The 12242-nt window shown below is 40.8% G+C and overlaps 1 protein-coding gene across 1 annotated transcript in view; it reads left to right on the top strand.

Moving 5' to 3' along the window:
• The window catches only part of ATP11C (ATPase phospholipid transporting 11C), a gene marked incomplete at its 3' end in the record, with an annotated part of 161985 nt that continues 149743 nt past the window's right edge, over positions 1–12242 (top strand). Inside the window, exon 1 of the mRNA XM_021713842.1 lies at positions 1–166. Coding sequence (XP_021569517.1) covers positions 140–166 — 27 coding nt within the window. The remainder of the gene's footprint in view (positions 167–12242) is intronic.

The following is a 12242-nucleotide window of genomic DNA, read 5'->3' as shown; positions in this document are numbered from 1 at the left end:
AGGCGGCGGGCGGGTGGCCGGGCAGCCCGCCTCGCCGTCCGCTTTGCGCCGCCGGCCCACGCCGCAGTGTGTTTTGTGGACGGCGCCTTCCCAGTCAGCCCGGTAGAGCCCAGCTCAGCGCCCGGCAGCCTTCGACGCGATGTTCCGCCAGAGCTTGAACCGTTTTGTAAGTACACTCGCTGCGCCTCCGCGCGTGCCGGTTTGCTTGCCCGCCAGCCCCTCTGCCGGGTCCCTCACAACAATTTTCGGAGGGGGTAATTGCATCGCTGGGAGACACCACCGCCAGCCCCGTTTTTCATTTTAACTGGAACACATTGCCGGGTAGGCAGGTAGGGCTCTTGGGGTATCCCACCCCCGCCCCCAGGACAATTTCACCCGGGCTTCCAGGGGCCGTTAAGGAACTCAGTCTCAGCCTGGGGGCTGCCCTTGGGCTTATTGGTGAGGGACTCGAGAGGGGACCGACCCGGGGGCCCCTCAGTTTGCCAATTAGTCGAAGATGGCGTTTTATTATCAGGGAGGTTGCTTTCTTTTGTTTCCTCTGCCACGAGCACATGGAGGTAAACCTAGACCTGTCACTGTGGCCCAAAAGAAGAGCTGGGGACGGTGGGAGCCCGAGGATAGGGCAGGACTCAGCCTTACCTAGGGTTCGACCCGGCGGGCGGCTGCTGACCGGAGGCCGGGCAAACTTTGGAGACCCAGCCTACGAAGCTCTTTTACGGTGTTAGAAAAGCCAGGGCGATGTAAGGGTGGGCTGGGTGGATGTGGAGACGAGAGGCGACTGCACCGCCGCTGCCGGTGCTGCCGATCGCGGGTCTGAAGCCTCGCGGAGGACTGAACGCCCAGACATTGAACCCATGAGAGAGGCAGGCTGCTACTGGGCTCCTCCGTCCACGTTTACCCCCTTCCAAGTCCCCGGGAAAGGGAATTTCATTTTCGTGAGAGTTTGACATCGGAAAAAAGCGATTTCAGGCTACTGACTTTTTGGAGTAACCTGTTTACTCCTAGCGTATACATTAAGAATGGAGCAAAATAGGGCCATCTACTTCTATGCTGCTATTTGCAGCAACTTCCTTAATTGCAAGAAGAGGTGGCGGGAATAAGATTTTCTTTCTGCCAGTGATGTGAAAGAAAGGGTTCATCTGCAAATTTTGATTTTTCTGTGGTTAAGAAAAAGGATTGCGTGCTGAGTGCTTTCTTCTATCCCCTTTAAGATACGATTTGAGAACTTGTCGGTTTGGTTCTATTCATGTAATTATTCATAACCAAAGCATTGCTAACATATTTTTCACACGTCGGATAGATTTGCTTTCATTTTTTTCCCTGCATTTAAAACTTTCGCAAATGTACCCTGGCTAAAAGTAATACCTGTGCATCCCTTTTTAGGAGATTATTATCACAATAGTGCTGTTAATGTGTTTCTAAATATTTAGCTCACCCAGAGACATGTAATATGAAATTGGAGCAGATTATTTTATCTGTGGCTTAGAGTAATAGAGGTGGTACATATCAAGGCTCTTGAAATCCGTAATAAATGGCTTTGCTGGTAGCTTTGCTAAAGCAAGGGACTAAAATTGGTTTCTCACATTCAACCTGAGAGCACTGTACTTCATAGTTCTATTTCACATAGATTCTTGTGATCTTGGAGTGTTGCTTTGGGGTGACAAAAGGAGAAGGTGACAAGGAGAGCTAATTGTATTAAGGAAAGGATACTCTTTTTAACATGGTGCTCTTATGGTGCAAAACAACAGGGCTCTGAATCATAATAAATCCATTAGTTTAAAATTGAGATATTGACGTATCTCCCTCATTTTTCTAAGGACTTGAACATTTAAAACCGAACAACTCATGTATTGGTCTAAAAGCCCCATTTCCTTCCCTTTTGCTAAGAGTGATCTGCATTGTGTCAGTCTAGTAATAGGCAGTGCTGGCCCGGGGAGCCAGGGCATGCAGTAGAATTTGCAGCAGTTGTTGAGGTGCCAGCCTGCAGGTTTGAGGCTAGCACTTTGCATCCCCAACCAAGATCTCAGGAGAGAATCACTTTTACTCATACTGAAATGAGCTTTGACCTCATTGTTTCAGCTGGAATGTTCAAATGTTCACATTTTCCTTTGCAACTATGACTATGGTAAGTCCTGGGAATTTGTACCAGTGCAGTAAGCTGGAAGCTTCTTAGGAGTCGTATCTGAGCCCTAGGCCTAGGGCAAGGAGTTAGTCTGCAAACCATTGGACTTAATGCGAAAATTACTAACAAATACTCATATTGCTAAAAATGACTTCAAAAATTTAGAGGGGGGGCAAATTCTAGATCTCTTAGCTCAGTAAGCCATATGCTACCCTTGTCTTTTGCCTGGCAAAAATTCTTTGAGGAACATTCCCATTTAAATCACTAGAAGGCTAAAACTGAAGATTTGGGTGGGACTTTGAGATGTGCACAGTAATGTAGATGTAGTCCAAGTTGTGTGCTGTCTTAAGATTGTTTTAATATTTCAGAGCTAGAACTATGAATTCCTGTCAAAATCAGTTGTATTTTTTTGGTGTACTTGTATGTGTCTGAAATTGGCTTTGATTGTGAAATATACTATAGTGGTGCTGATTGTAGTTGTTGGTCATTGAAAACTAGAGACTATATTTTAGAGAAGGACTTTCTTTGTATTTTAAACCCAATGTGGGAAGTAAGAATCTCTTAGGATTCGTCATCTATAGTTCAGTTGTATTTGCTGAATCATTTAAAAAATGCCATTTATTTTCCAAGGTTCTCCAATTTCAAGCTAAAAGAAGTAGTGATTCATTGTATTTTTTAAAGACATGTCCTTGATGTTTTTGCCATTAATAATTGTGTTCCTTTCTTTCTGATGCATTATGACTTTCCTTTTGACAGTTTTGGGGTAGAAAGAAATTGACGGATTTGGTGTATAGCATTTTGGGGTTTAGGCATGTAGAGGGTGTCTTAAAAGATTTAAGAGTAGGATGTCTCTGAGTGCAATAAAAGCACTGCCTGTTCTCAGTCAACATCTCCATAAATTCAATAAATAAATAATAGTAGCATTGTCTGTACAATTTATTTCCTTCAAAAGCATATGTAATTGGGAAGCCTGGACTAGTTGAGACTTAAGGGCCATGGACTTCTGTTATCCTATCTTGTTTTATTCTTAGTAAAATTCCTAGTGATTATAGTAACATATTTTTGTGAATTTAAAGATTTGTTGCGAGTCTAAACACCAAATTCTCCCTCTTTTTGGCTTATTTAGTTATTTCATACTAAAGATTTAAAATAAGGGATTCCTTGATAAAGTAGATTAGAAGACTTGGCCAAGTGAATGCTGCCAATTTAGCTAGTCAGAGAGCGATACTTAACAGGTATGAATTTCTTTTTTTTTTCTTTTTTTTAAATAGGAGTCTCACTCTTGCCCAGGCTAGGGTACAGTGGCATACTCACAGCCACCGCAGCCTCGACTTACTGGGCTCAGGCGATCTTTCCACCTCAGCCTTACAAGTAGCTGGAACTACAGGTGCGTGCCACCACGGTCAGCTAATTTTTGGATTTATTGTAGAGATGGAGTCTTGCCAAGTTTCCTGGGCTGGTCCTCTCACCTGGGCTCAGGCAGTCCTCTCACCTCCGCCTCCCAAAGTGCTGGGATTACAGGTGTGATTATAGGCGTGAGCCACTGCATCTGGTCAGGTATGAATTTCTAGATCATTGATACGTGAAAGTTTAATTGTGAGTATGAAATATTGGAGTAAATTCATATCTTTGATTCTAGACTCTCCCAAACTGTTTTGGTTCCATAAAACATGAAGCATATAATCATAATATCACACAGAAAATGCCCAAGACTAGAAATAAATTAAACTACATGAGGAAGATTGAAAATTTAAAATAAGAGTAATGTGAAATAAGAATGAACTAGATTGCTAATTTATTGCTTTGAGTTCAAGGCAAGGCCAGTCTAATGAAGCAATATGTGGAGGCAATTAACAAAATAAATCAGGTAATTGCTTTTTTTTTCCAGGAGCAAGGTTTTTTGTTTCTTCCTTAAATTATCAGGGTAATTTAACATTTTTTGTTCTGTGTTATTTACTAATAACCCTGGCCTGACATTGCTGGAAATAACAGGAGCATGGAAAATACTGCTTTTATTTTATTATGCTTGGAAATATATCTGTGTGTGTGTTGCAGTATTTTTGCATTTATGCAAGTGTTACAAATGATCTGTGTATCATAGCTCCTACCAGATAGTTCATAGTGGTCTAGGTTTAATAGTTGAACTTGACCCTACCTAAAAGCACCCTTTATATAATATTGTATTATAATTGCCTTTTAACTTGTGTGGCTCCCTAATCCAGTCTTTCCCAACCTGGAGAGAATTAGCATTGATACCCTAGGGCATGCATTTTATGTAATAAATTAACTTTTCTCCTATGCAACTGAAGATGAGGAACCCTAACTGATGAAGGCTGTCCTAGACAGGCATAGTTCACAGTGTGTTCTTGGCTCCTAGCACAGTGCCTGGTACCTAGTAGATGTTCAGTAAAATATTTGTTGTAAGAACAACTTTTATATGTTTCACATAAATAATAACCTTTACTTACAGACAGTGATTTATAGTAAATCCCTCCTTATCTAGAATAATTGAAGAATGAGGAGTTCTTGTTAATTGGGGTATACCATATACTGATTACCAGTTTTCTAAGAATTGGAATAAATATATCTAATGCTGAAGCTGATAGTATAATCTTTCTTAGATGATTAAGACATTTTATGGTTTTGCAGAATAAAATTTCATTCAACAAATATTCTCTGAGCACCTACTATGTGCTAGGCACTGTAGTAGATTCTGGGGACATATGAGTGAGCAAGACAGACAAGGTTCCTCTCTTTATGAGTTTTAATTATATGCACAGCTGTTGATATATAGGGTGTGGTAACTGTACTGTATCTAAAACATTTGTGACATACTCTGAAAGTTAATCTTTATGAATAACTTTCTTGTCATTTGTCTTTCTACCAAAAATAGATTGCACAGTATCAATTATTTTCTGGTTGTTTGGATGTTAGATAAAAAGGAGTTTGTTGCATTTGACTCCTTCCATATGACCTATACGTGGCAAACTGCCCTTTGGCAAGTAGATGCTGGACTGACCCTGTGCAAGGTGGGAAACTTATTTAGAAATGAGCCACTATAGCTTGGAGTAAATCTTTATACAAGTGAAAATAGGTTTTGTCTTTTTTCTTCTGATCTGCCTTTTGCTGATAAGTAATATAAAACTGAATGTCTCCTAAATATCTTCTACAACAGTTTCCTGTTTGTTCCTTTTTTTAATGATTTTGCTAATAATTAAACCCTTTCGTACGTAATATTAAGTGCCTTTGCATCAGGTAGTTGCCAGTGTTCCCAAGGGACATTTAGCTGAGATGAGATTTGGACAGGTGAAACTGGCCGTTTTCACATTGTTTCATCTGTCCAAATGAGCTTGTTTTCTCACCCAGGCTGCCAGTGAGCCACCTGCTAGGCAGTGGGTTCTGGGATGTAAAGGTTGGCCACTAGTCCCTGGAAGTACCACAGCTAACCTCCCAGTGTCTGCATCATGTGCAAAGAACTAGCTCATTGAATGAATTCAAATACTGGTTTGTTCAGTAATGGAAAAAATCATCAAGGCTAACTGGTTGTCTCACATGGTTGACCAGTTTTCTCAGATAGGGTAAATGCATAGGAGACACAATAAAAATACTGTTTTTTTTCTTCAAGGTGTGGGATTTCCTGTATATCTGTAGTGCTTTATACAGATTGACCTTTTACTTCTGGAATCCTCAAGATTGGGAGAATTTTTTTGGATGGGTGGAGGGAGGTTCTGGACTTCCACAAATGAATTAGGTGCTGCTCTCAACTTTATTTCCAATTCACTTAACATTTGCCTTCTTGGCCTTGTATAAGGGTAGATCAGTGGTGATCGTAAAACAAACATTTAGCACAACTGCAGCATATGTTAACACTGCTGCAGCTTAATGATGAATGAGTGCTCAGCACTGCAGATATGGGCGCAGGATGCCCTATGCCAGCATGTTGGCAGGCAGCCCCTCAATTACTGCAGTGAATGGATGGATTGCTGGTTCAGCCAACTTCTTGATTATAAAAGAAGATGTGGTTTATAAATGATGTTGGACCATGGATATCCAGATTTAGGAGGTTAATCTGTATTTGTGAAATGCAGACTGTCATTGGTTTCCTTACCCCATAAAGAAGCCTACCCTGTTCAAGCAGATATCAGCATTTGTTTTTTATGATCCTCTATTGACAAGTGCAGTGGCATGATCATCGCTCACTGCAGTCTCAACCTTCTGAGCTCTGGCGATCCTTCTGCTTCAGCCTCCCGAGTAGCTGGGACTACAGGTGCACATGACCACGTGTGACTAATTTTTAAATTTTTTTATACGGATGCAGTCTCGCTATGTTGCCTAGGGTGGTCTTGAACTCCTGTGCCTTGGCCTCCCAAAGGGTTGGGACTCCAGGTGTGAGCCACCATGCCCAGCCAGAAGTGCTCTTGATAATGATCTCATAGCTAGCACAGCACCAGGTAAATAGTAGATGTTCAATTAATACTTGTGGAATTGTTTTGAACTGAATTGGTAGCACAATCTGAGTCAGTAATAATAGATGAAAAATGATCAGTTGGGTAAGCAGCCACCAATAAGCTTATGTATTTCAAACTGGGCTACAGATAAGTGCACAGAACTGAAAACAATTTCCTTTTTAGTGGGCAAAGTACTATGCCATACTTATTTTAAATGAGAAAAATAATAATTACATGCAAGCTTAAAAAGTAATCAGCAAAAGTTTCCTGTTTACTTAAGACTGTTTTCTCTGTCTACCAGAAGATAATTTTTAAGCCCCTTCACTTTCTTGGCCACTCATAGAACAGTGTAATTAATATACTGCCCTCAATTCTAAAATTGTAAGTAAATTCATATTCTTTTTGTTAAGTGTAACTGATCAACTAGTATTTCCTTTTGCCACCAGCAAATCAAATCTATTTTGAAAACCAATGTTGCAGTGTTAACTCTCCAAGAGCTGTGTATCATTTGACTTACTCTTATAAATGTGCATTGTTTGGAGTCAGGATACTGCTTAATATTTGGTGCTGGAATTGTAAGTCATTTTCCTCTGTTTGTACCTAGTCACCATCAGCTGGATGAATACCTGTAGCAAGAACACAGAGAAAACCAAAGGAACTGCAGAGATTGAGGGATTTGGAAGATTGAAGGGTTGTATTATGAAATGAGCCTCAACCTTGTGAAAAGAGTTAATGCAACTTCTGCTTCTGCCCCACTAACTAGCTTGAGAAATTGGTCACTAAAGGCTGTAGTTGATATTTCTCAACATGTTTCTCACAATGTGATCCTTGGACTGCTTGTATAAATATAATCTTGGATGCTTATTATAAATACAGATTTCCTAGTACTCAAATCTACTGAATCCAAGTGTCAGTTGATAGGTCCCAAGAAACTGCATTTTTTGCAAGCACTTGAAGTGGTTCTTCGGCTCACTAAAATTTGACAACACCCTTTTATAGTATAGCAAACACTGACATTTTATTTATTTTCTGGGCACACACTGTTCACCTTCTGAACTTCAGTTTCTTCATCTGTAGAATGGGAATAATGACACCTACTACACAAAATTGATGGAAGAATGTTTGGTAGACTACTCAGCACTATACCAATTGTGTCAGAGGTCCCCCAAACCACCCCTAGTTTTGATGGTTCACTGGCAGGACTTAGGATATAGACATATAAAAGCAAAAAGAATACAAAACGAAGTCAGCAAAGGGAAAAGGTACCTCGGGGCCAAGTTTGGAGGAAACCACATGCAAGCTCCCATCAATCCTCTTCCACTGAAGTCACACTGATTGTGCTTAATTCCTCCAGCAACAAGTTGTGAAACCTTGTGTACAATGTTGTCTACCAGGGAAGCTCATTAGAGAGACTCAGTGCCCGGGGTTTTTAATGGGAGCTGGTCACATAGGCACCCTCCACCTGCTACATACTAAAATTCCAGCCTCTAAGAAGAAAAGCCAGTATTTAGTGTATATCCTATTATCCTATTATTTTACAATTTAGGCACAGTAAGTAGCTCTTATCAGTTAAGGTGTTGGGAACCCTTCCAAAATCCTTGTCCCCAGGCACTACCTAAGGACCAACCTTGCAAACAGGCTTTTCTTAAGAAGAGCAGTTTCAGACCTGCTATGTTAACTTCCCATCTCACTAACTTTGTGAAACACTGATATTTTTCAGTGAAGGAAAATGACCTGCCCAGGATTGTTGAACTAATCAGCAGTAGAACTGAGACTGAAACTTCCCCAAATCACACCTTTTCATTGTTGCCTACAGCCATGCTTCTTGATTATGGGTCATTCCTTTTCATATTGTTTTTGAAAGCATTCATTATTTGTCACTTGCAGCAGAAGAGCAGCCTGCCGGTGGTAAATTGATGCACCCAGTGGGGGAGCCAGGAAGTATTGATGTTTCTGCCAGTTTAGCGTCAACACTTGCTGGTTTCCTCTCTGGAGCATCACCAAGTTCGTGGATTTTCATTTTTCCTGACTTTGACTTTTGCTACTGCTCCAATCCCTTCTTGCTCCATTCATTTGCTCATATTCCCAACCCTCATTTGCATCATTACCTCTTTCCATTCTCTACCTTTTGATTAACACAATTTCAAATAGTAGACATATTGAAGCATATTTTATCAAAGAAGATTGTATAGGACATAACACCAGAAGGAAAAAAATCTTGGGCTAATAATTGAATTTTGTGGCAATAATTACAACTTTAAAAAAATTCCTGGATTGTTTTTTGAGTTCTATAATCATGGAAAACCTCAGGGATAGCTCTCTGGGTTTTCCTATGTTTCAGCCCTTTTTACTGTTATCATAAAGGAAAATTAACACTTCTTTTATGATTTGAGCAAGGAATAAATAAGGAAATCATACTGGAAGATGCTATAACCCCACAGATCGGCAGGGAGTAGAAGTCAGGAGGGAAATGTCTCAAATAAGTAAGAACTGGGTAGAGTGCATTATGTAAGCCACACCTGTTGTGTAAGCAGTGGGAATGTAGTTTAAGCTTCACAATGTAATTTGCAGTAATATAGATTAAGGAATCTGTAGTATAGTGCACAAGTTACTTTGACTTTTCTGAAGACATGCATATGAATCACAGCTTTCTTTGAACATTCATACCCTACTTGGAGCTATAGAGGTTTGTAAGGTACAGCCCTGCTGTCCAGTAGCTTGCAGTTTGGCAGAAGAGACAGAAAACAAGCACACAGGACCAACTCCTACACAAGTGCCATCCTTTTGAGTGATACACAGAATAAGTGCAGTAGGCATTTGAAAGGACGTTCTGGCTCTCACTCTGGCTTCAGTGGCTGGGGAAAACTTTATAGAAGAGGTAACATATGAACTAGGCCTTTGGAAATGCAAAGGACTGAAGGTCGTGAAATTTTAGGGATGGGCAGTGCCACTCCTGGAAGAAACAATTACCTGAGCAGTGGTGCTGGGTTTATGGCACTTGGAGCAGGAGAACCAGTCAATTTAGAGAGCATAAGTTCCAACTCCAAATGAGTTTGAATGGTTATAACAAAGTAGATTTGGTGGCTTATAAACAACAGAAAATTTTTTACCTCACAGTTCTGAAGGCTGGAAGTCTAAGAACCGGGTGCTAGCGTGGTTGTATTCTGGTGAATACTGTCTTCTAGGTTGCAGGCTTCCAATTACTCACTGTATCCTTACATGGCAGAAAGAGGGAAGAGAGTGTTCTGGGGTCCTTATATAAGGGCACTGATCTCATTTAATAGGCTGTAGCCCTCATGAGGAACATGACCTATCACCTTCCAAAGACCCACCTCCTAATACCATCACCTTGGAGATTCGGATTTTAACATAAAACTTTTGGGTGAGCACAAACATCTAGTTCATAACATAGCAGAAAGACAGAAACCTTGATCTTCAAATGCCTTATGCTTGATATAGTAAAATTTAAATTAAAGGGGGTACGAAGAATGGACATCAGTGGGCTTTAGGCCTCCACAAAAATAGCGATAGGAGTCTTCCCATAGGCACTCTTTTATGAAACCCGTGATACCAGTGAGTCCATGTCCTAAATCTTCTAATTTGGTGCAGGAACAACAAGGCAGAAACTGAGATGAAATAAATATTTAGGATAATATATCATGACACTACTTCATATTACATGACTGGTTACTTCAGTTGCCTTGCTTAAATGATGGGTGCACACTTCTAGGGACTTTCAGTACATAGGAACAAGGTGGCAGTTTATTATCTTGAGCAATGGTGGTCATTTTTTTTTTAAAGTTGAGGATCAGGCCTTTGTTCAAGAGTGCATTTTTTACCATAATATGTCTATTTCACTGCTATTAGATAACATGGGTTTTAATAGATTTTCAAACCTGACCACATCGTTCTGACTTACCAGAACATGAATTGCATCTCATTTCCTCATAACTAATTTATTACCACACCATGCCTAGTCTATGCCACTTTTCTTTTTCATCATGACTGCCACTCTTGTCTTAGTCATCAGCATCTCTCCTCTTTCATATTTGTTCCTCCTCCAGTCTTCCCCATTTCAATAAATGGCACCATCCCCTACCGAGTAGCTCAGTCTAGAAACTTAGCAGTCCTGCTTAATATTCCTCTTTCCTTTCATCTCCCACATCTAATCTGTCAGCAAATCCAATAGATTCTGTTTCTGAAAGTGCTCTCAATCCATCCACTTGTCTTCACGCCCACTCACTACCATCCAAATCCAAGCTACTACTGTCTTTTATGTGGACCATTGCAATAGATGACCTCACCCACTTTTGCCCTCTGCAGCCCATCTTCCACACAGCTCTAGAGAGATCTTTTACAAATGCATACTTAAAGGCCTTCAGTGACTTGCCACTTATTTCTGGATGAATACCTTGCTGGTATCACCCTCACTCTTCCTCACCTTTTGTGTTTGCTTTTTAAAATTGAGAGATAATTCATATACATAAAATTCACAATTTTTTTTTTTTTTGAGTTGGAGTCTCACTCTGTCACCCAACCTGGAGTGCAGTGGCCGCTCCCGGCCACCGCAGCCTCCACCTGCTGGGCTCCAGCAATCCTTCCGCCTCAGCCTTCCGAGTAGCCGGAATTACAGGCATGCGCTACCATGCCCAGCTGATTTTTTGATTTATTGTAGAGATGAAGTCTCACTGCCCAGGCGGATCTCGAACCCGCGGGCTCAGGCAATCCACTCACCTCAGCCTCCCAAAGGCGTGGGATTACAGGCTGAGCCACCGAGCCCGGCAAAATTCACAACTTTAAAGTATACACTTAAGTGATTTTTAGCATACTCACTATGTTGTACAATCATTACAACTCTCTAATTCCAGCACATTTCCACCACCTCCAAAAGAAACCCTTTTTAGCTGTTAGTTCCAATCCCCCATCCTTTGGCAACTACTAATCTTATTTCTTATCTCTATTGATTTACCTATTCTGGATGTTTCACATGAATGGAATCATATAATATGTGCTCCTTCATTTAGCATAATATTATCAAGGTTTATCCATGTTGTAACATGTTGCAGTAGTTTATTCTTTTTTAAGACTGAGTAGTATTCCATTTTATGGAATACCACATTTGTTTATCAGCTGATGGGCATTTAGAGTTTTTTGTACCTTTTGGCTGTGATAAGTAATACTGCTTTAAAAATTTTAATTTTTTTTCAGATACATGTTTTCAATTATCTTGAGTATATAGGAGTAGAATTGCTGGGTCTCATAGTTATTCTCTGTTTAACCTTTTGAGAGACTGCCAAATTGCTTTTCTCAGCTCTTCCTCACTTCTCAAATAATTTTTATTTTTAACTGTGGTAAAAACACATAATAGGCTGGGCTCAAAGGAGAGGCTGAGGCGGGAGAATCACTTGAACCCAGGAGCTGGAGACCAACCTAGGCAACATAGCAAGACTTCATCTCTCTCTCTCTATAAAAATAGCCAGGTGTGGTGGTGCGTGCCGGTAGTCTCAGCTATTCTGGAGGCTGAGGTGGCAGGATTGCTTGAGCCCAGGAGGTTGAGACTGTGATGAGCCGTGATCATGCCACTGCACTCCAGCCTGAGCAACAGAGTGAGACCTGACTGAAAACACACACACACACACACACACACACACACACACACACACACACACACT

Source organism: Carlito syrichta, unplaced genomic scaffold (assembly GCF_000164805.1).
Source record: "Carlito syrichta isolate Samal-C Ts95f unplaced genomic scaffold, Tarsius_syrichta-2.0.1 Scaffold304768, whole genome shotgun sequence".
NCBI lineage: Eukaryota > Metazoa > Chordata > Mammalia > Primates > Tarsiidae > Carlito > Carlito syrichta.
The sequence above is the reverse complement of the archived record's forward strand: the minus strand, read 5'-3'. Positions and strand labels throughout refer to the sequence as shown.